This window comes from Anthonomus grandis, chromosome 12 (assembly GCF_022605725.1).
Source record: "Anthonomus grandis grandis chromosome 12, icAntGran1.3, whole genome shotgun sequence".
NCBI classification, from domain to species: Eukaryota; Metazoa; Arthropoda; class Insecta; order Coleoptera; family Curculionidae; genus Anthonomus; species Anthonomus grandis.
The window spans coordinates 28,767,051-28,789,883 of NC_065557.1; the positions used below are offsets into that span (position 1 = coordinate 28,767,051).

The 22,833-nt window shown below is 33.2% G+C and overlaps 1 protein-coding gene across 1 annotated transcript in view; it reads left to right on the plus strand.

Moving 5' to 3' along the window:
• The window catches only part of LOC126742637 (odorant receptor 49b-like), a 60,272-nt gene that overhangs the window by 22,842 nt on the left and 14,597 nt on the right, over positions 1 to 22,833 (plus strand). The window contains exon 3 of the mRNA XM_050449370.1: positions 2,259 to 2,360. Within this exon, the coding sequence (XP_050305327.1) occupies positions 2,259 to 2,360 (102 nt within the window). The remainder of the gene's footprint in view (positions 1 to 2,258; positions 2,361 to 22,833) is intronic.

Sequence of the window (22,833 nt, forward strand, 5' to 3'; positions counted from 1 at the left end):
TAAAGCATCACGTAAAGTAAACCAATCAGTTATTTCGGCGCGGTTACCGACTAAACTTTCAGCTTTATTATTAATTTTTCTCGGATACATTCGAATATATGTTTATTTAATTCCTCGTCGTTGAGGTTCCTATAACTATCAATAAAGCTTTCGCACCTACTAATAAATTTATTAAGCTTATTGCAATCACCATCGTAAGGCTTAATATTGCTTAATTTAGATCTGAAAAGATCCCAATTTACTTTGGGGGTAGTGGATGGTGGAATCATTTCTATAAGTTTTTCTATTAAAGATAAATCACTGAGTGAAGTACTTAGTTCTTCTATATCGTTCATAAAAATGATAAAATGTTCTAAAAACTAAATGCGATCCATGCGCTTGAGATTAAAATTAAATACGATCAATTCGTTGAAACTATCGACTAAAATTGCATTCAATATGCTGGAAATAAAATCCATATGCGTTTAATTCGCGAAAATCCCTAAATATCCCTATAAATTCCTTAAACAGAGGGTTTATAGAGGTGAAAGGAAAAGGCACTTACTGCGTGACTTCTTCTTCCCGTGATCTCTTGAATCTGCCTACAGAGGTGTCAGGTGTCGCTGGTTCTTCTGGATTGCAATATTAGTGTTGGAAAACACTCCTAGAAGTCTTTGTTTTCCGGCACGATTTCCGTACGGTACGAAAATTTTGTAGACCGACTTTCCGACTTTGACGACTAGGGCACAATCCTACCGACTGCGCCAAATACGAACGTTGAACGACACGGAGACTTTTTAAAAACAATTTATTTCTAAAAGTACAAACTGACAGTATAACATGCAGCAACAGAGACAATGAGATGAAGCGACTTAAAATCTAAGGTTTATATAATGCAAAAAGTACTGATGTAGCCAACCACGCAAGTGGGTAGATTTACACTGGAGAGTCAGCTCTTCTTAGGCATATAACTCGCGGTTCTCCCACTCCCTACTCTTAAACCGAGATGCGTTTAAAATCGGTGTTTGCCCATAAGAAATAATAGTGGACTTGTCCGATTTTGAATAAAACAGATTTAACTTTCATGTGAGGCGGACATGTCTAGTTTTGATCGAACACAACATCTTCATATGGGAATTTAACGGGGACAAGTATTTTTTTGAAACGATTTGAAGGCGTTAGTCGATAGGAATGATAGAAAAATCAGTATAAAACGTCTTTTGAACTTTTGTGGACATGTCCCTTTTTGAAATAACACTCTTCAATTGAAATGTATATACAACTAGTGAGTTGACAATGACAATATTTGTAACAATGTTGCCTTTTGCATTTTATTGATTCAGATGACCATTTTCAAGAAAATCGGTAGTAAAGGAAAGAGAAGCATTACATAAGTATTAAACCAATAACCATAATATTCTATTTGGAAAAATCCTAAACGTTTTCTTTTGTTAAAAACATATTCTCAGTTAGTCTCATAAATTTTTAGCTTGAAGCAACACTTATAAATAATTATTTTATTTCCTAATAAAGTGCAAATAATATCTAAAGAGTTTTACGGATCTATCCTTCACCATTTAAAATCAAATGCTATGACTTTTTGGCCTAAAAAAGCTTTTCCCTTAAAATTAATTTAAATTAGGTTGGGTATTATGTCTCTTTATAAAATGTAAGTTATTTAGATATTATAAGGAAAATTTAGGTATTGTTTTAAATACTAACTTAAAATTTTGAGAATATTCCTTAAATTAAAAATATAATAACATTAAATTAATGTCCTTTTAAACATTAAATAAGTTATTTACCAACCGGCCTACTCTGAATTTTTATTTATGTACAATATATGTTTTTACAGACAGTGAGATGGGTCGAGTTTCAGACTTGGCATGGTCATTTTTAGGTATCCGATTTATTTTCTACAAAATTATAGATGCTATTTCGGTTAAAAATTTTGGAAAAAACATTTTTAAAAATAGTTTTACTATATATGTTTTATCAACTTTCCTTTAACGTATACTGATAATATTAATTTTGTTCTTCCATAATATAAGCCATTTATTATTATTATTACTATTTTTGTTATTATTATTATTATTTGCATAATTTTATCTACCAATATATAGCTCTATATGTAGAAGCTACTATTTTCATTTTTTAATGCTAATATGAATATCAATAATTTGAAATCATAAAGTGTAATTATCCTCTTTTAGTACAAATAATACCAGAAACAGTACATATTTCTTTTAACAGTTATCATTTTTTTAAATTAATTTTAGTTAAAGATTTCCTCAGACATTATTTTCCTGCTTGCCTATTTAATTGCTTTGGTATTGCAAGTCTTCATTTTTGGATGGTTAGCAGACGAGATTAAAGTTCAGGTAAATTGCATAATTTAGTAAGCATTATGTTAAAGTAGTATGCAGAATTTCGATTTAGCATGCGCCTATGTTAATGTTCTTAAATTTTATTCTTGTGTAAATTGCAGAAACTCTATTTGTGTTTAAAGTGCTGAAAATAATTTTAATAAAACAGTATTAAATACATATATTTATCTCTACCTTACAATTCTATATAATTTTTACTATGACTACTTTTTTTCAATGTAATGTCGGAAATACCAAAATGAATTTTCAGCACTTGAGTTAAGTTAAAGGGATTTATACAATTGATGCTTCAGGTATATTACCAAAAACTTATACAAGAAGCTGCTTTTTAAACTTCAAAATAAAATATTGAAAAAAAAAATTAAAATATAAATCATAATTACTTTGACGTTTTTAATGCATCTGCAAACTTCAAGCTCATTAGTAGTAAGAGATGAATTGGTGATGACATTTAACCTATACTAGTTCTAAAAGTACTAATTGGTGATAACATTTATCCTAGAGGAAGTTCAAAACAAAATTGCAACATTTCACGTCAACACTATCGATGAGCTGCCATATAGACCATCAGCAGTGGATCATAAGAGCGAAGTTTGTGCCAATATGAATTCTGTTGGACCAATGCGCCTTAATACATCTCAATTTGATAGTACTAAATCATGGAATATTTGTCACTATTAGTTTGATGCGGCTACAGAAGCAATTGGTTGGTTATCCAGAGGCCACTGCCCTTTCATTGGCCTTGAAAGTAGATTCTGCTGCAGTTAAGGTCCTCAGAAAAACAGAAATTTTATTAAGGATGTAAAAGACAATTTACCTGATATTTTTCCTGTATGGACCATTATTTACTGTTGTTAACTATAGTAAGCAGAGCATATTAGGAAAAAAGACCAAGAAATAGAAAAACTTAATGTTACAATATGAAGGAATAAATAAAAACAGAAGTTTGGCAAGATATATACATGCAAGGGAACCCCGAAAACTATTTTGACATACTTATCTCTAAAATCTCTAGTCATATTCTGGCATATACAGAAGTTAAAAAAGTACAGTATCAAAGACAAAGAATTGGATGATAGCAGGGCTAACGGAATCAATTCTGAAATGAGACTTACTTTACCAAGATTTGCTGAAAGACAAAACAAATCAAGAATTACGACAAAACTATAATTGACAAATGTTGATAAACACTTAATCAACTTAGAAAAATAAAAAGAATTACTTTAATAAGATAATACAACTTAATAATAAAAATTCGAAAGGACTTTAACAACTAAGGAATGAAATTGCAAATAAAAAAGTAAACTAAAAATACTTACGGATGAGATTGTTGATAGACCATATAACAAGCTACAGGCTTCGCTAATGCCTTTAATGAGTTTTTTGTTATAATTAGAAAGACTTTAATAAATAGTAATAAAAAAGTAATACTTGAATATAATAAATAATTTTGGAAACAGAAGATATTTCTAAAGAGCTATTCTCTAAAGAGCTACCAGCCTGGTTTCGAATTTTATAAAAATATTTGAGATAATAGTTAATCACCGGATTTTCTCGTCTCTCGAAAAACATAATATTTTAACAAACGTGCAATATGCGTTTGTAAAAGATTTAATTATGGAGGATGCTATATCGTAACCGCAACGGTATATGACCATCTCGAGCTCAAAACACTGTCTGTATTTATAGATTTAGCCAAAGCGCTCGATACAGTCAACAATCAAGTTTTATTGCGAAAGTTACATAATATTGTCAAACGGGGTACACTAAACATTTTTTTAAAATTATTTAGCTGGGAGAGAACAATACGTAAAAATAAATGAAACTTTTAGTGGTAATTAATATAAACACTTATAGGATACCTCAAAGGGCTATATTGAGGCTCTTATTTTTTTCTCCATATGTAAATGACCTGTTAAATTAGCCTAGCTTAGGGAGAATAATCATTGCTTTTGCTGATGAGACCGTTGTTCTCTAATTCTTTAAACGCTTTAAATCAAAGATCCTAAAAATATATTTGGCTTGTTCACTAGTAATTTGAGTGTCAGTTATCATAAAACTAAATATATGCCCTTTTCATTCTATACTCAATATTTACCAGACTATAGTATAATAATAATATTATATGACAAAAAAATATATATTTTCCACAGATCATTTCAAATAAATAGAAATAACTTTAGATAACCACTTAAGGTGGATCTATCATACTTAATGCTTAATACAAAAGATAAAAGGGTTAACATTTAAATTAAAAAGCTTAAAGAAGCATTTTGGCATTCGAAAAATATTCTACCCTCTATTATATTGAGAATCGTATATCTCTGATTCGCGAACACTTAATCAGTTAATTCCCTCTTTTACTTTAGAAATTAAATTCAATAATAAAAAAAACACTAGGTTAATTACCCTTGTATGCCAGGAAGAGAATAAAGGAAGAATGGCAAGATTATGGTGGCCCCTATAGCCGGATAGGGTGAGTTACTCATAATTAGAGAGAGGACATCACGTAATTAAACACCATAATGCCAACAGAAAGATGTCAATACTATTCCCTTATTTCCCTGTGGAATATATAGTATGAAATATAAATTAAAAGAAATCAGCAATAATAGAAAAAGAAAAGAATGTAATGATACCAGTAAATCCGTGTCATCAGCCTCGCCAGTAGGGTCAAGTCACCCTACATTCTCCCTTTATGAGTACGCTTCAAACCACCGCGAGGCAGCCGCGTTGAATGTTATAGCCACAGTGAAGCAGAACTCTCCAAATAGTGGTCACCGCATTGATTGTTAAAGTCGTACAGCCACAGTACTCACAGTAAGTCGATGAACCGACCCACGAGGCAGGGACAAGACTATTAATAGTAGTAAACCCCAAAGTTAAAGTTTTAATTAAAAAGAAAACCCTAGAATACAACTATCGTAAGTATTCCAGATCCATCCTTGTAAGAACCAAACAAATTAAATATAATGACTCACCTCCACCGAGAGTTTTTCTTCCTCTAGTACAACAAATCTAGCCCTAGACAGATCACTCTGTATGGCCAAATAATTCCAGAAATAGCAAAACCTCTAAAGTAACAGCAATTATTCTGCCCCCGATAGCTGCGGATGAAGTTGGTAGCCCTCTTCCAAATAATCTGAGCCCAGTGAGCCGATGTTAAGGCTGGCAAATGAGATGAGTAGTGGGCCCGTGCATCGAATCCTCAAATTCGTATGGATTTCCCCTCAACCATATCAAACATTAAATCAAATGGGAAATACTACTAATGGTAGCACCGGTTTGATTCCCCTTAACTGGCAGCCACAGCAACAACGAACCTGAAGTAACTGGCAAAAATTACCGCAAGCTACTCAAGCACTTTCTGGCACCACTAACTCGACTGAACTAAGATGGCCGAATCATAGCTCCCTATTTATAGAGACGACGAAACTACCGAAAATCCAGTACTATTCCTCTTCCGAGCATAATTTCGGGGTAATGTTTTACATTGCCACTATAATGGCTCCTCAAAGGGAATTTATTAATAAGGTGTTCTTATTATAGTCAATAAATATTTAATTACTATTACAACAGTGTGTCTTTGAGGTCTCAACCTAGCAGATATAACTTATTTGACAACTTGAATCCTTTATAACAAGAAAGGTGGAGGCACTTAGTAATCCTCGATTTCTGAGGTCCCTAAATAGAATTGACCTATTACAATTCAAAATAGTCGACCATGCACATCATGCAAGAGGTAGACACAACTTAATTAAAATAAATCAAGCATATAAGGCTATAGGACAAAAACGTTTTAGATATAGCGGATCTAGGCTTTTTAATATTCTGTCAACACATATCAGAGAAAGTGAGAGCCTAAATATTTTTAAAAAGCTCTTAATAAATTGATTTTAAAGAACAAAGAGATAATTCATCTAGAAATAGACTGATCTATCAAAAAAAATATTTAAAAAACAAGAAAAATTATTTTTTGGCATTTTAATTCGCTTTATAAGTTTTTTTTGTATTTTTAATAGATTTTGATTTAATCTAATTTAAAAGAGGTTTAAAGTTTTAATTGCAACTAGTTTTCAAATTGTGATTTTTGAATAATGTATGTACGTTTCCAAACTATGCCTCTAACTTTGTAGGTATTTAATAATTCATTATTGTTTTTCTTAAGTAAAATAGGTAAACAAAGAATTTTACTGAAGATGACCGGACAGTCAGAACATCTTTTACAACTAATGTTTAGAATAAATGCATATATATGAGTATTAAATTAAGTAAAACCGAATTAGATTATATAGAATACGAAACCCTACAGTATTATTTATAACGTAATTTATTATTATCAGATTTCATGCCAAACGGGAATCCGCCATGGTCAGGGAGGAAACCTTTACTTATCCCAGATATCAGAAGGATGAAGCTCTGATGGAGTCCTTTCCATGTTATCGGACTCTATTATTTTTTCCTTTATTTACAAATAATATACTTAAACTAAAATTACATATGTTCCTTAAACTGGTTATTATCTGCTTTTCCAATGAACTTTCTAATAATAGCGTCGACTTCTGCATTAGCTTATAGATGGTTTCCTTAAGGCTGAGCAGTTTTATGGTTTCGATTAGGTTCTTTGGTATTACTCCTGTTGTTGACACAATAATTGGGACTGTTCGCACTTATCTCATTTCCCATTGTCTTCGTATCTGGTGCTCTAGATCCGTGTACTTAATAATCTTCTCATTATATTTCGCTCATAGGTTGTTATTGGCAATAGCTAGGTCAGTAAGGGTCGTCTTTTTAAAAATTTTATTGATTAGTATTAGGTCAGGCCATTGTTACTTACTCGTTGGTCCATAAGTACAGTGCGATCCTCTACCATTTGTGTTCCTCATTTTGAAGAACTGGTTGCGGTTTATAGTAATAATATGATACCTTGGCTCCTGATAAGAGGTTTAGTTTTTCTGGGAGCTCTTGCTGCAGTATCTTTGCAACTAAATCATGCCTTTTTTTATAATCTATTGGTGCAAAAGTTTGACATCCACCGGCGACATGAATGATTATTAATATTATTATTATTAATAATATTATATCTCTATATTCGCGAGTAATTCAATTATTTAAATTTTTAAATATTTTAGCTGCGGTTTTATAAACTTTGCTTTTTAAATACCGTTGAAAGAAAAAAACTAACATAGTTAAATCTGGCAACCGTGGGGGGTATTCAATTGCACCACGCCTGCCAATCTACATTTCTGAAAACTGTTCATTAAGCCACTTTCGAACAACAAAGCGTAGTGCTCCACCTCGTTGATAAATACAAAGAATTTTCGTTTAGTATCCAAACACCATTTCGATCCACTTAGGGTATTTCAAAGATTCGATGATTGAAGAATATAGGTCGTCAATTGGCTGGCACATCAGTTCGCAAAATTTAATTAAAATTTAAAATTTAATTAAAATTTACCAATTCTAGTACATATGGCCTACGTTCTTCTCTGGATGTCTGTCATTGTTAGGGCCAAATTTGAACAGCGGCATCACCGCTCGTAGTCAGTTTAATGAGAGTCTTCAATAAGCTCACACCACGACGCCGTTCCTATGTACCAGTCGTTACTTTTACGGTTGTATTTAATATAAATATTAAAGTTATTACAAATAAATTATACAGTCCATATCGAACCCTTCATTTTGGTCCAGACGAACCGGATTTGAGGTAGAAATTACATTTATTGTGGCAAATTTGGTGCCTGTTGTCGCGGCCATTTTTGCAACGCCTTCACGAGGCTATTTTTGGAGCCTACTACTGCTAATTCCCAGGCCGGAATTTGCAAGTTTGTTAATGGTTTGATTGCTAAAGTGGTAATCAGGAAGACATGTAAGTCCGTTGACATTTATTACTTTGGTCAGTCTATTTGGGTTATTTTATTGTTCAGTTCTGGTAGGTTTGTTTAGTGAAATACGTACAATTACATTTTATTTATATCTTAATAGTTAAAATGTCAAATTTAAACAAACTTAGATTAAAAAGAGGTGGTATTAAAGGTCAGTTGACAAGACTTAAACACCATTTTGGTGCCCTTGACCTAAATAATATTTCTGAATTGGAGGTTACTCAACTTCATAGTCGCCTAGACAGAGCCGAACCTCTCTTGAGCCAGTTTGAAGACATTCAAAATGACATTGAGGTAGAGTTGAGTGCCGCTGATCAGGAAAATGTAAATATTGATGAAATTATTGAAAAGGAATCTTCAGAGAGACTTAGTTTTGAGGAGGAGTTTTACTCTATTATTAGTAAAATTAAGATTGTTGTTAATAAATTTAAGTCATGCAATATGTCACATACTAGTAGTTCAGGTAAAAGTGCAAAGGCGACTTCCAGCATTGTTGCAAGGTCTATTCACGATATACCTGATGTACCGGTGACAGTGCAGAGCACTGCAAATACTCAAACTTTCTCTCAATTGGAGCCATCAGCTCAACCTCAAACTTTCTCTCAGTTGGAGCCATCAGCTCAACCTCAAACTTTCTCTCAGTTGGAGCCATCAGCTCAAACTCAAACATTTTCTCATACTCCTATGTTTGTTAAGCTGCCTGATCTAAAGCTTCCTATGTTTAACGGAGCCTATGAAAAATGGCTGGAGTTTAGAGACTCTTTTGTTGCAATGATTCATAATAATTATAATCTAAGCGATGTACAGCGTTTTTATTATTTAAAATCATATTTAGAAGCCGAGCCTCTGCAGGCTATTGCTAATTTATCGGTAACAAATGACAACTACTCTGTTGCCTGGTCTCTATTGGTTGACAGGTATGAGAATAAACGATTAATTATCTTTAATTACATAAAGGCTTTGTTTGAGTACCCTGCATTAACTAAAGAATCGCATAATGATTTGAGAAAGTTATATGACTTGTTTAACAAGAATTTGCGCTCGCTTAAAAGTTTGGGACAAAATATAGACAATTGGGACACTTTGATTGTCTATTTACTTACTAGTAAATTCGATTCAATTTCACGGAGAGAATGGGAGTCTTATCAAATTTCAGGTGAATTGCCCCAGTTTAAAGATGTAAATACATTTTTAAAGGCAAGATGTGAAATTTTAGAAAAATTGGAATCTGTTAAACAGCCAAGGACGTTGCCGCGTACCGAAAATAAAGTTCGTTGTCACCATTCTACCACGAACTCCCAAAAGCAAGCCAAATTTGTTTGTTATTTCTGTAAGAAAAATCATTCCGTCTATCGGTGTTTTGCCTTGAAAAAATTGGATGTTAAAGCTAGAAGTTCAGCAGTAAATAAATTGAATTTATGTGTTAATTGTCTTAATCCCTCTCACACCATAGAAAATTGCTGTAGTAATTCAACTTGTCGCCAATGTGGACTCAAGCACAATACACTTCTTCATTCATCAAGTAGCCATACTCCGGACGATCAACAGCATAATAGGCGTGATGCCCCAGACGCAGGTGAAGCAGTCGCGGAGCCGATGACGACACTTGTTGGTCATACGAGTGGACAGGGGACGACGTTGTCAGTTTTATCGACGGCGAAAATAAGAGTTTGTGATTCTAACGGAGCGATGTATGTTGTGCGTGCATTATTAGATGCTGGATCTCAGAGTAATTTCATTACGGATAGTTTGGTAAATAAATTGGGTTTAGAGAGGCATAAGATTAATTTTGATGTTATGGGTGTCGGTGAGGCTCTGACGACCACCGTCAACTCCAGGATAAATTTAAATATTTCTTCAATTAATGGACATTTTAGCGATTTTATTTCTTGTCTTGTTATTTCCAAAATAACTCAATTTTTACCCACGACGTCATTTGATGTTTCGCAGTGGAATTTGCCTGCTGATTTGGAATTAGCCGATGATTCCTTTAACATACCAGGGCCAGTTGATATCTTATTAGGAGTAGACATCTTCTACCGTATTTTATTAAATGAACAAATAAACTCACCTGGTTTGCCGGTTGTACAAAAAACGAAATTAGGATGGATCTTTGGCGGTCATTTTAATAAGAATTTTAACAAAGTTGGTTTTTCAGAAAACACTGTTATTTCTTGTTTTTCTAGAGATATTTCAAATGAGGTTATTGATATGCAGTTGACAAAATTTTGGGAGTTAGAACATTGTCCAGAGACATTAAATCAGCTATACTCGGATTCTGAACAGTTTTGTGAGGATCATTTTATGCAAAATTATAGTCGTGATCATAAAGGTCATTTTATCGTCAAGTTTCCTTTTAGGGATAATGTTAGCAAATTAGGAATGTCTAAGGAAATGGCTGCTAAGCGTTTAACATTTTTGGTGCAGCGTTTAAACAAAAATAAGTCTTTAGAAAGAGAGTATATTGATTTTCTGAATGAATACCGGGACTTAGGGCATATGGTTAAAGTCAAAAACTTCTCTATCAGCGACGTCGATTCCAGGTTATGCTATTATTTACCGCATCATGCAGTTCTTAAAGAATCAAGTTTGACGACAAAGCTTAGGGTAGTTTTTGATGCGTCAGCCAAGACAGATACTGGATTATCTTTAAACGACATTCAGTATGTGGGCCCAACTATTCAAAGAGATCTCTTGTCTATACTCTTACAGTTTAGAATTTACCCGTTTGTCATTAATGCAGATATATCCAAGATGTATCGTCAGATACTTATTCATCCCGATGAACGACGATTTCAAAGAATTTTATGGAAGGATCCGCAGTCCTCGGATGCTTCTATTGAATGTTACGAGCTACAGACTGTTACTTACGGTTGCGCCTCGTCGCCATTTTTGGCAGTCAGATGCCTAAAGCAGTTGGCATTAGATTTTAAACATGAATTTCCGCAGGCTTGTGAAATTATTTTAAACTGCTTTTATTTTGATGATCTTTTGGCCAGAACCTTTTCAAGTGCTGAACTATTGCAGCTTCAACGAGATATATCATTTATTTTGGAGTCTGGAGGTTTTAAATTAAGAAAATGGCTTTCTAATAGGCCTGAATTGCTGCCTAAGTTTCATGTAGATAATGAAATATCTTCGGGTATTTTGCAAATTGGCCAAACTGAACAAAATAAAACTTTGGGTATCATTTGGAATGCTTATAGTGATACTATTCATTATTCGATAAAATCATTTTCTGGTAGGGGCATTCTGACCAAAAGGGTAATTTTGTCAGTAACAAGCCAAATATTTGACCCTTTGGGACTGCTAGGGCCAATAGTTGTCGTTGCAAAACTTATTTTGCAATCTTTATGGCAAAGCCAGCTCTCTTGGGATGAGCCAGTACCGGCAGTTCTTACTGAAAAATGGACACATTTTTGTGAAGACCTTCAAACTCTAAATGAGTTAAAAATTCCAAGGTTTGTTTTATGCAATGGTTTCCTAAAGGTTTGTTTATATGGATTTGCAGACGCCTCCGAAAGGGCCTATGGAGGCTGCGTTTATATAGTAAGCTCTACAGAGGATGGGGTTGTGTCTTCTAATCTATTGTTATCAAAGTCTCGCATTGCCCCAATTAAGACTATAAGTTTACCTCGCCTTGAGCTGTGTGCTGCGTTGCTTACTGCAAAGTTGGTGGATAAGGTAAAGGAATCCATCAAGTTAAACATTGATAAATGTTATTATTTAACTGACTCCACTATTGCTCTTTGTTGGATAAAGGGCTGCCCAAGTCGTTGGAAAACATTCGTGGCAAACAGAGTCACTAAAATTCAAGCCTTAACCAGTTCGATTGATTGGTTTCATGTAAGGTCAGAGGCAAATCCTGCCGACTGTCTATCCAGAGGCATTTCAGCCCAACAACTTTTAAATTTTGAGCTATGGTGGAAGGGACCCGTGTCTTATTTTTTATGCTCAGATAATTTGCAAGAGTTCCCAGTTGTACCACAAGAAATACCGGAGGAAAAAGTTGTTTCCCATTCGTCTATTGTCTTCGAGGCACCTGATTTTAATTTAGATAAATTTTCACAATTAATTAAATTACAAAGGGTGTTTGCATATGTCTTAAGATTTATTAAAAATTTGAAAGATAAAGGGAAATTCTGTGGGCCTCTGTCTTGTAGTGAGCTTAATTTCTCGTTACAGAATTTGTTAAAAATTGCTCAAAAACAATCGTTTCCCAGTGAATATCATTCCTTTTTAAGTCAGAAGAAAATAAAAATGTCTAGTAAACTCTTGAGCCTTAATCCATATATTGACAGTGATGGTTTAATAAGAGTAGGTGGTAGGATTCAAAAGGCGAAGGTTTCTGAGGAACAAAGGCATCCTGTAATTTTACATAATAAACATTTTTTAACTACTTTGATTATGCGTCATACCCATGAACGCCTTTTGCACTGCGGTCCACAGCAGTTGTTATATACTGTAAGACAACAATATTGGCCAATTTCTGGTCGTGGCCTAGCTAGGTCTGTTGTTAGACGGTGCGTTATTTGTTTTAAGGCTAAACCAGTAACTGCTGATTATATTATGGGAAATTTACCCGAATGTAGAGTATCAGCGTACCAACCAGTGTTTACATATACTGGTATTGACTACGCAGGCCCAATTGAAATTCGGGACAGAAAAACTAGAAATCCCAAACTTTTAAAGGCGTACATATGTATTTTTATTTGTATGAGTACAAAATGTATTCATCTAGAGTGCGTGACAGATCTCACAAGTCAATCGTTTATTTTGGTCTTGCGGCGATTTGTTGCGAGAAGAGGTAAACCTTTGCACCTTTATTCTGATAATGGCACTAATTTTGTCGGGGCCAATTCAATTTTACGTCAATTTTTTGAGTCCAATTCTGATAGGATTGATTCTGCTTTGTCTAGTGAAGGTATTAACTGGCACTTTATACCTCCCAGGGCTCCTAATTTTGGCGGGTTATGGGAATCGGGCATTAAATGTGTTAAGTATCATTTAAAACGCGTAATTGGTGAAGCTAAACTTACCTACGAAGAGCTTAGCACGATTTTAACGCAAATAGAGGGAGTGTTAAACTCCAGACCTTTATCGCCATTGTCAACGGACCCTGAGGATGTGACACCTCTGACCCCAGCTCATTTTCTGCTGGGAAGACCGATGACAGCCCTTCCCGATGATGACTACAAGCAAGTGCCTGAAAATCGTCTTGCCAAGTTTCAGCGACTTCAATCAATCGTGCAACACTTTTGGGAGCGTTGGAACAAAGAATATATTTCGGAGTTGCAAAGCCGGGTCAAGTGGAAGAAAAATCATCCTTCTTTGTTGAAGCTTGGATCGATTGTGCTGATTAAGGAGGACAATTTGCCGATTTCAGCATGGAAGCTAGGTCGAGTCACAGAATTACACTACGGTGAAGACAAGGTCGTACGAATCGCCACAGTTATGTGCAAGGACAGGACCTGTTGTAAACGGGCTGTTACAAAACTTTGTGTGCTGCCTATCAGTGAAAATAATTTAATAGAATAGAATTAATTTTAAAATATGTTCTGTTAATGCCTGATTGGTATTGTATTTTATTTAAGTTAGTTTAATATTTTTTCTTAAGGCTAAGGCACTTGTAACAATTTAAATTTATTTAGTTTGCTTGTTTTTTATATTACTAATGTTGAAATTGATATTTCAAGGCGGGCGGCATGTTAGGGCCAAATTTGAACAGCGGCATCACCGCTCGTAGTCAGTTTAATGAGAGTCTTCAATAAGCTCACACCACGACGCCGTTCCTATGTACCAGTCGTTACTTTTACGGTTGTATTTAATATAAATATTAAAGTTATTACAAATAAATTATACAGTCCATATCGAACCCTTCAGTCATTAAATGCCCTGTCGGTTCTACGAGCGCAGTGATTTTCAGCGCCATAAAGAAAAATAATTTCTATTCTTTTGGCTAGCGTATAGACTATTTTAAATTACTTTCCCTTCTCATCATAATCAACGGCTTTTTAAATGTACTAAAAATGCTAGAGGCTGAAGTATCATTTTTTTACCTATCAGATACTGGAAAAATACGACTAAAATAAATGCACCAAATATTATGCTGCAACAATTTCGGAAAAAAATTCAAAATAGCACTAGCTATTTTTTCGGAAATAATAGATGCATATTTGAAAAAAGAATAAGGGGACTCAATAAACTATTTAATACCATACAATTTTACAGGGAAATCGCTTCAACTTTCATAATTTTTTTTTTAGAGAAGCAGCATGGAAAATTGTTTGCAATTTAAAATAATGTGTGATACTATGAGAAAACCATTTGACGTATCATATAAGTTTCGTGACGTGACATATAAGTTTAAGTATATAAAATATACTTACTATACGTCAACGGATTTTGTTTTTTTTGGTACTGTTAAATAGACATTTTAATGCTGTTTACAATGATGTATGTATCACACGATGGGGGTTTGACATATCAAAGTGAGGTTAGATGGAGGTGATTGACATAACTTTGTCAAACATAAAATTTAACGTCGCTTTGGATATTAATTTATTTAGATAAAAAGATACGGTTAAAAACATCTTTTAATCCGTGTAATTGCTTAAGAACATTAAGTATGTTGCAAAGAGTAGACATTGGTCAAAAACGCATTGGCCAATTAAATTTCATTGCAATGCACTTATTGTTCAGGATTCGTATCAAGTCCCTATGACCGAGCGCGTGGCAACACCGCTAACCACAAGCAGCAAGCAGTGAATCAGCCGAGGAAAAGCGGAGTCTCTCTCTCTCAACGTGTGTCCGTGTAGCGACACGTATCTATTTATTCTGATTTAAATTATATATATATTCCTTGTATTTTACGGAATTAAATATCATACAATCAAGAAAAATTTTTGCAAGACGAGCCCGGCTTCCATATTGGTTTGCGACGCGGAGTGAAGCATCGACTATAGTTAGACTATTAAATGGGTAGAGACAGCAATCCTATACAGGTTAGTGCAATCCTTAATTCCTTTGACCTTTTTTATATATTTTCCTTTTATCTACCCATTGAATAAAAACAGAATTCAAAATATTTTATTTTTATTTAATTTGAGAATTTTGTATTTTATTGTCGACTTTTTGTAGCTTATTGATAAAATGGCCGAAGAACAAGCTGACGCAGCAATAAATACTCTTAAAAATGCCAAGCGTAATGCTAAAGGTCAGTTAACACGGTTAAAAAATTATATTGATGCTACCATTTCATCTCAAAATGTCCAGGTTAAAGAATTAGAACTCAGACTAAAAAATGCAGAACCGCTTTTAAATTCTTTTTATAAGATTTGCAATGATTTAGAATCTTTAGATAAGACGAATCTAGAGAATGAAATTAGCGAATTTGAAAAAATTTTTTTTAGTGTAATGTCAAAAGCTGCCACCTTTTTAGAGGAAAAATCAGCCGCTCAAGCTCAGAACAATGATAACTTTAATAACTTTGACAATCAGTTAGGCGAGGCTATGACAGGTACAAATTTTAACATTAAGCTACCACCCATACCTTTGCCTACCTTTGATGGTTCTTACGATCAGTGGTTGTTCTTTAAGGACACATTTTCCTCCCTCATTCATGAAAACTCTACAATACCTAAAGTACAAAAATTTCACTACCTTAGGTTGTCTATTAAAGGTGCTGCTTCTGATTTATTAAAATCTTTAGAGAGTTCTGCTGACAATTACGAAGTCGCTTGGAACCTGTTAATTAAAAGATACGAAAACACTCAAATTTTAATAAGAAATCATATTAAAGCCCTCTTTGATCTTGAGTCAGTTCAATCAGAGTGCTACAAAGGTTTACGAGCTTTATTAGATGGCTTAAATAAGCATCTAAGAGCTCTCGAGGTATTAAAACAACCAGTAAACACCTGGGATTCTTTGTTAATTCACATGATTTCTTTAAAACTCGACCAGGTAACTCGAAGAGAGTGGGAATCTGAGTATTCTAAACAGCAAGAAATATCGCTTGATATATTTAATAATTTCTTAAATGAGAAATGTAGACTTTTAGAAAGTTTACAAATAAACACTAAACAAAATATGCAGAAATTTAAAAGAAATCAATCATTTGCTAGTACTATTTCTAATGCGGGATCAGGTCCAGTTTGTTCATTTTGTGACAAAAATCATACTGTGTATAATTGTAGAGCATTTCTCAATTTTAACATAAATAAAAGAATAGAAGAGGCTAAAAAACGTAAGTGGTGTTTAAACTGCTTAAGAACTAATCACTCTATTTCGCAGTGTCGATCCCCCCCTTGTAGAAAATGTGCAATGAGACATAATACATTGCTACATATTAATAACACCAATCAAAATACCAACGAAAATCATCCCATTGCTTCTCTAGGTGATCAGGTAACATCTAACGTTTCAAATTCAAACTATGATCGTTGATTGAATATTTGGGAAGATACGCAACCTTATAGGCTAAAACGTGACCGCAAATATGCGTGAAAAATAGATGGCGATTCTCTCCAGTATGCGCGAAAATAATTTCGTCCGTCGCTTCTCATTAGTAATCGGCCGATCATCCGAGTCGTGTGGGAGAGTTTTTGCACAGGTTCGTGTTTGCCGTATTGCAATTTGGTAGTTGTTAAAAATTTTTCTTGGATATCATAATCACAAATAGATAGATATATGTAAATGTGTTTAGTTTGTGAGACGATGGCTTCTTTAGGCAAAATTAATCAGTGTGCGTATATTAATTAAGACTTTGATTTATAACAACCTAATATGGGAATCTCAAAATCTTATTAGAAAATCTTTAAAAAAATCTAATTATAAACCTCACAGAAAATTATCTATTTTATCTACAAAAATCAATCCGAACTCTTAAAAATACTGTCTCTTCATGTCTATGAGAGCCATTTTCTCTTTTTCTTTTTTTTACTTTAAGAAAATTTTAAATCAATATATTATGTTTATGGTCTTTAGTGTTTTAAGTATTTTCAATAATTGTTTTCATGATGAAATTCATTCATGAAAAAGATAAAAATAAAGCCTAAAAAGCCTTTAAAGTTATTGAGAAACTGGTTATAGTACGAATGGTAGCTTTCCTAATTAAAAAAAATAACATATTAAATGAATGTCGAGTAATGTTTTCATTCCTGGAGAGATTATATTTGAGCTTGAAGAAGGTCACTTTGCTGCAGCGGTATTCTGCGACTTCTCTAAACACTTTGACTGTGTCAACCATGGAATATTGCTCGGTAAGCTTTCTAGATATGGGTTTAGGGGAGTTGCTCTAGAATGGTTAAAATTTTGTTTTGTTAGACAGAAAAAAGTTTGTTTGGCCAAATGGCAGTTTGTCTGAACTTTGTGTAGTAAGCAGGGTTCGTTTCTCGGTCCTATTTTATTTCTATTGTATATAAATGACCTGGGGTCGCTCCAGATAAGAGGATTCTTCACTATTTTTGCAGATGACACCACTATCTTATGGACAATAATAAAAGCACATTAACCTAGAACAATTTCTAATGATTTATTAATGATTAAACAGTGGTTTGATGCTAACTTGATGTCTTTAAACATAGATAAGACTAAATTGTTAAGTTTTTATGCTCAGAGCAGTTCATGATTCACAACAAAGAATTGGAAGTGAATAATTTTAACAGATTTCTTGGAATTGTTATCGATCATAAACCTAAGTTTTATGGAGATATGTCAGGAGGCAAAAACTGGCTAGACGATGTTATGCTGTTAGAATGGTTTTAAATGAACTGAGATTGATATTTTTTTTGTCGAAAGTTGGAACTTACTTTCATACAAAAATACCTACAGTATGGAATAACATTTTGGAGTTGCATTAGTAAACGGCTTTTTGACTCGATGTTTGTTTTTAAAAAACAAGCCATTAAATATATGTGTTACCAACCGGATATATATATATTTAAAGATACTTTCCTTGTGTTGCTTGTTTATTGTTGAGTCTGCTTGATTAATATACAAAAAATATAAATTGTATCTTCAAAATAATGGCTCCTTAAAACATTATAATATCAGAAAAAAATACAATATTCCAATGCCCATCCCGAAAAGTGAACTAAGAATTCTCTTATTTACTTGAGCATAAAAATTTTTAATCATTTTCCAAATGTCATAAAAGTCTCCTCGCTTTAAAAAGTCCTTAACGAAACTTCTTAAAAGCAAATATTTTTATAGCATTAGAATTTTTTGAAGATAGTTAGGAATAGGCCAATAGTATATAATTAGTTTTTAGTAAAGATGTAAAGGTTAGAATTTGTGATGTTACTCTAAAAAAATTTTAAGTCGTCTTGCTTTGAAATTGAAAATACATTTTGTGTTTATACTAGTATGTTGAACCCACTATTGTGTATTGTTTTTAAATTATGTGTTTAAAAAAAAAGTAATATGTCGATTAATGTGCCTATTTTATATCATAAAAGTACCATGTCAACAAGTAGGTACCATGTATTTATGAATAAAGTATGTTTTGAATTTTTTGAAATTCGAAATTGTATTTAAAAGAGAGAGAGGTATATAATATTTAATAGGGATGATTCCAACTACTAGCTAGAAATTACCTCGTTGATAAAGTAATTAAAAGGGTTATTCAAAACTGCAAGTGGCCAACATGGCGTCGACAAGAAGAAACAAAGTTGATTATGACTCTCTAAAGAAGGTACGTCGTATTTAAAAGTTAAAGATGTTAACTTGTAAATGAGAGAAAGTGTTTACAACAATGTATAAATGATTTTATTTTATATTTTCAAATAACGCCAAAAAAAAATAAAAAAACCATTTTGCCAAATTTCACCTTTTTCCTGAATATTAGGAAGTATTTGGCATTTTTCCAATTTTTAGATTGCATTTATTCAATCATTGCATTTATATTGCGCAACTTTCGCCTAATTAAACCATTTACTGCTCATCCTTATTTTGGACATCCTGTATAATCGCGATGAGACCCTTCATACTGTTAAAAAAAATATTTGTTTTTTTTCTTATTAACTTTTTCTAGTTTTAAGAATTAGTAATTAAGTGTTTGCCTGTATTGCAAATTAAAATGTGGCCTATTTTCTATATTTTATAGTGTTGTTACACCCTTATTCAAAACCTTTTAAATTTTGCGATTTTATTTTTATATTAATTTCAGTTAAAGGTATCTATTTTTCAATATTTTTGTCCAAAAAAAGTGTACTTCACAGATCTCACTACCCTACACAGTTTTTGAGATATTGGCTGGTTTCACAAACCCGTATTGTCAAAAATCACATTACGGGCTACTTTTTGCAATAAATTATTCACTCTAAAAAACTATAGTATCGTATATAGATATTAAATCTTTAATTATTTAATTTACTCTTTATATTTACATGAAACCTACCTATATCACCACCTTTATTTAATATTTTTGTTAATTTTCTAATTAATAAATAAAAGCTTATTGAATTTTTCTTTTGTTTTTATTTATTTATTTTTGTCTCAAAAAAGGATTTTGGTAAGTAATTTATTATTTGTTAATAAAATTTAAGTTGTAAGAGATAGCACCTTCCAATACATTACTTGACCACCACATTTATCTAGTTATTTATGCGAGATCACAGCGCATTTAAATATCGGCAATAACAAAATAAATAAAAGCGCTGTTATCATCATCGCCCTTGTCTTAAAAAAATAACAAAACGGCCGGGCGCCCAAAGATTCCCGCGTCGTTAAACTGCAAATGGTCAATATAGCGCCGACAAAGAAAAACAAAGTTGATGATGGCTCTTTAAAGACAGAACGTCGTATTTTAAATTTAAAGGTGTCATCGTATAGGCGAGAAAAAGTGGTCGCAATAATTTATTCATTTAATAAATACTTTTGTCATATATTTTGAAATAACGCCAGAAAAAAAATAAAATGATTTTGCCAAATTTCAGTTTTTTGCAAAATTTAGGAAGTATTTAGATTTTATTATAAAAGGACACTATATTGCTCAACTTTCCTCTAATTGACCACCTCTATTGACGTCCTGTATAACCGTGATGCGGGGTCTTTAAACAGAATGTTTTTTTTTGTTACTAGGTATCTTTTTATAGTTTTAAGTATAGTTGTAACAACTGGTAATTGAGAATTTTCCTGTGTCGCTTAAAACTTAAAATGTGGCCTATTTTCTATTTCTATTAACATCCTCACTCACAACCCCTTACTTTACAGATCTCACTAGGCTGCACAATTTTTCAGATATTGAATCACATGACAAAATGGGTTACTTTTTACAAAAAATTATTGATCAAGAAGTTATATTACCATCGGTATTAAGTCTTATGAATTATTTAAATTATTCTTTATAATATTTACGTGAAACCTACTTATATCTTAAAATTTGTTCCACATATTTTTTGTATATTAGTTTTTAGTTAATTAAGTGCAACGGGCTTTTTATTTAAAAACTTGACCCTCTTGAACACAAAATTAAGGAAACATAATGTTTGTTGGAATTATAACTTGTATTAAACTTTTTTGGTAATTTTGTAAAAATAGCTTTTTATATATATTTTTGTATTAATTTTTGTCTCAAAAACATATTTTGGTAAGTAATTATTTGTTTATAAAATTTAACTTTTAAGAAATTTCAATATGCCTCCACCCTTAAGTATATCACTTATCACTTGACCACTACATAAATGACACGGTGTTGTATGTAATAATAATAAAATAAATAATAAAAAAAATAATAAAAACATAGTTGGCAGCATCATCCCATATCTTAAAAAAATATCCAACACGGCCGCGTAACCGGAGATTCCATCGTCGTTGAAAACCTGACTCAAAGAAGCCAAAAGCCAGGTCCACGCAGCTAAAATAAATCGTTCCTAGATGTGACGCTTTGCGGCAGCACCACACGGTGCACGAAACTGAACGGCAATCCGATAGTCGACCGGGTACACTTTTTAACACAGGATTGCGTATCTTCCCAAATATTCAATCAACGCTATGATGGTGGCCATAAGCTCGACGTAGGCTCTGCTGCTGCACATTTTTTCCCGTCTCGCGTTTCCGCTGGTGATACCGGCATGCACCTTTCGCGAGCGTCCGCGGTGTTGCCTGCGCAACAAAATACTCCTAGCGCGGAACATTCTTTTGTCGTGCAAAATAATTCTTTTACTTATTATGATGATAATGCCTTACGTAAAATATTATTATCGACTGCCGTAGTAAATATGTTTGATAAAGATGGTAATATTCATTTCTTTTTATTGAGTTTTATTAGACAGTGGCAGCGAATCGTCGTTTATTACCGAACAAATGTGTAAGAAATTGGGTTTGAATATTAAAAACACGAATATTTCTGTGTCTGGAATTGGACAAATGTATTCAAAGGTATTAAAACAGACACAAATAAAGATACAGGCGCGACATAATTCTTATGAAACCAATTTAAATTGTTTGATTTTGCCTAAAATTACAAATAAAATACCGGCTTTACCCATTGACACTCTCAATCTAAAAATTCCCACTAATCTTGTTTTGGCGGATCCAGGGTTTGGTGAACCTGGGCCAATTGATATTTTAGTGGGATGTGAAAGGTTTTGGGACTTATTGGCTATTGGTCAAATTAAGTTGGGAAATAATTTACCTATTATTCAAAAAACCCACTTGGGCTGGGTTATTTCAGGGACTATAAATGAGCAGAGTAAATCTAATATTTTTTGTCATTTTTGTGCTATTGACCCTCTTGATCAGTCTTTAAAAAACTTTTGGGAGATTGAAGAGAAGCCCTACGATAAAATATTATCTATTGAAGATCAACAGTGTGAGGATCTTTTCCAGGCTACAACTACGCGAAATACCGATGGTCGGTTTGTGGTTAATTTGCCCCTAAAATATTCCTCTGACGTTCTGGGTGATTCTCTAGAAAGTGCCAAAAAACGCTTTTTTAGTTTGGAACGAAAACTTAACAAAAATCCTCATTTAAAGCAGGATTATACTAATTTCTTAGAAGAGTATGAATCTCTCGGACATATGTCTAAAACCAATTTTGACCAATTAACAAAAAGGTCTTACTTCCTACCTCACCATTGCGTAATTAATAATTTAAGCACCACCACAAAATTGCGTGTGGTCTTTGATGGCTCTGCGAAGACATCTAGCGGCTATTCTCTTAACGACATTCTTTTGGTTGGACCAACCGTTCAGGACAGTTTATTTTCTATTTTGTTGCGATCAAGGCAACACAAAGTTCTTCTTACAGGTGACATTACTAAAATGTATCGCCAAGTCCTGGTAAAAAATGATCAACGTGACTTGCAATTAATTCTTTGGCGTTCTGATCCATCTAATGAGATTGCCCCTTACAGGTTGAATACCCTTACATATGGCACTGGTCCGGCAGCTTATCTTGCTACAAGATGCCTAAAAGAGCTCTCCCTTAATTGCGCGCATTCAAATCCCAGATTAAGTAAAATAATAGCCCACGACTTTTACGTTGATGACCTCTGCACTGGAAGTAGTAGCATCGAAGAAGTAAAAGTTATAAAAGAGAAAATTGTAAACCTCTTAGCCTCGGTTGGTTTTGAACTTAG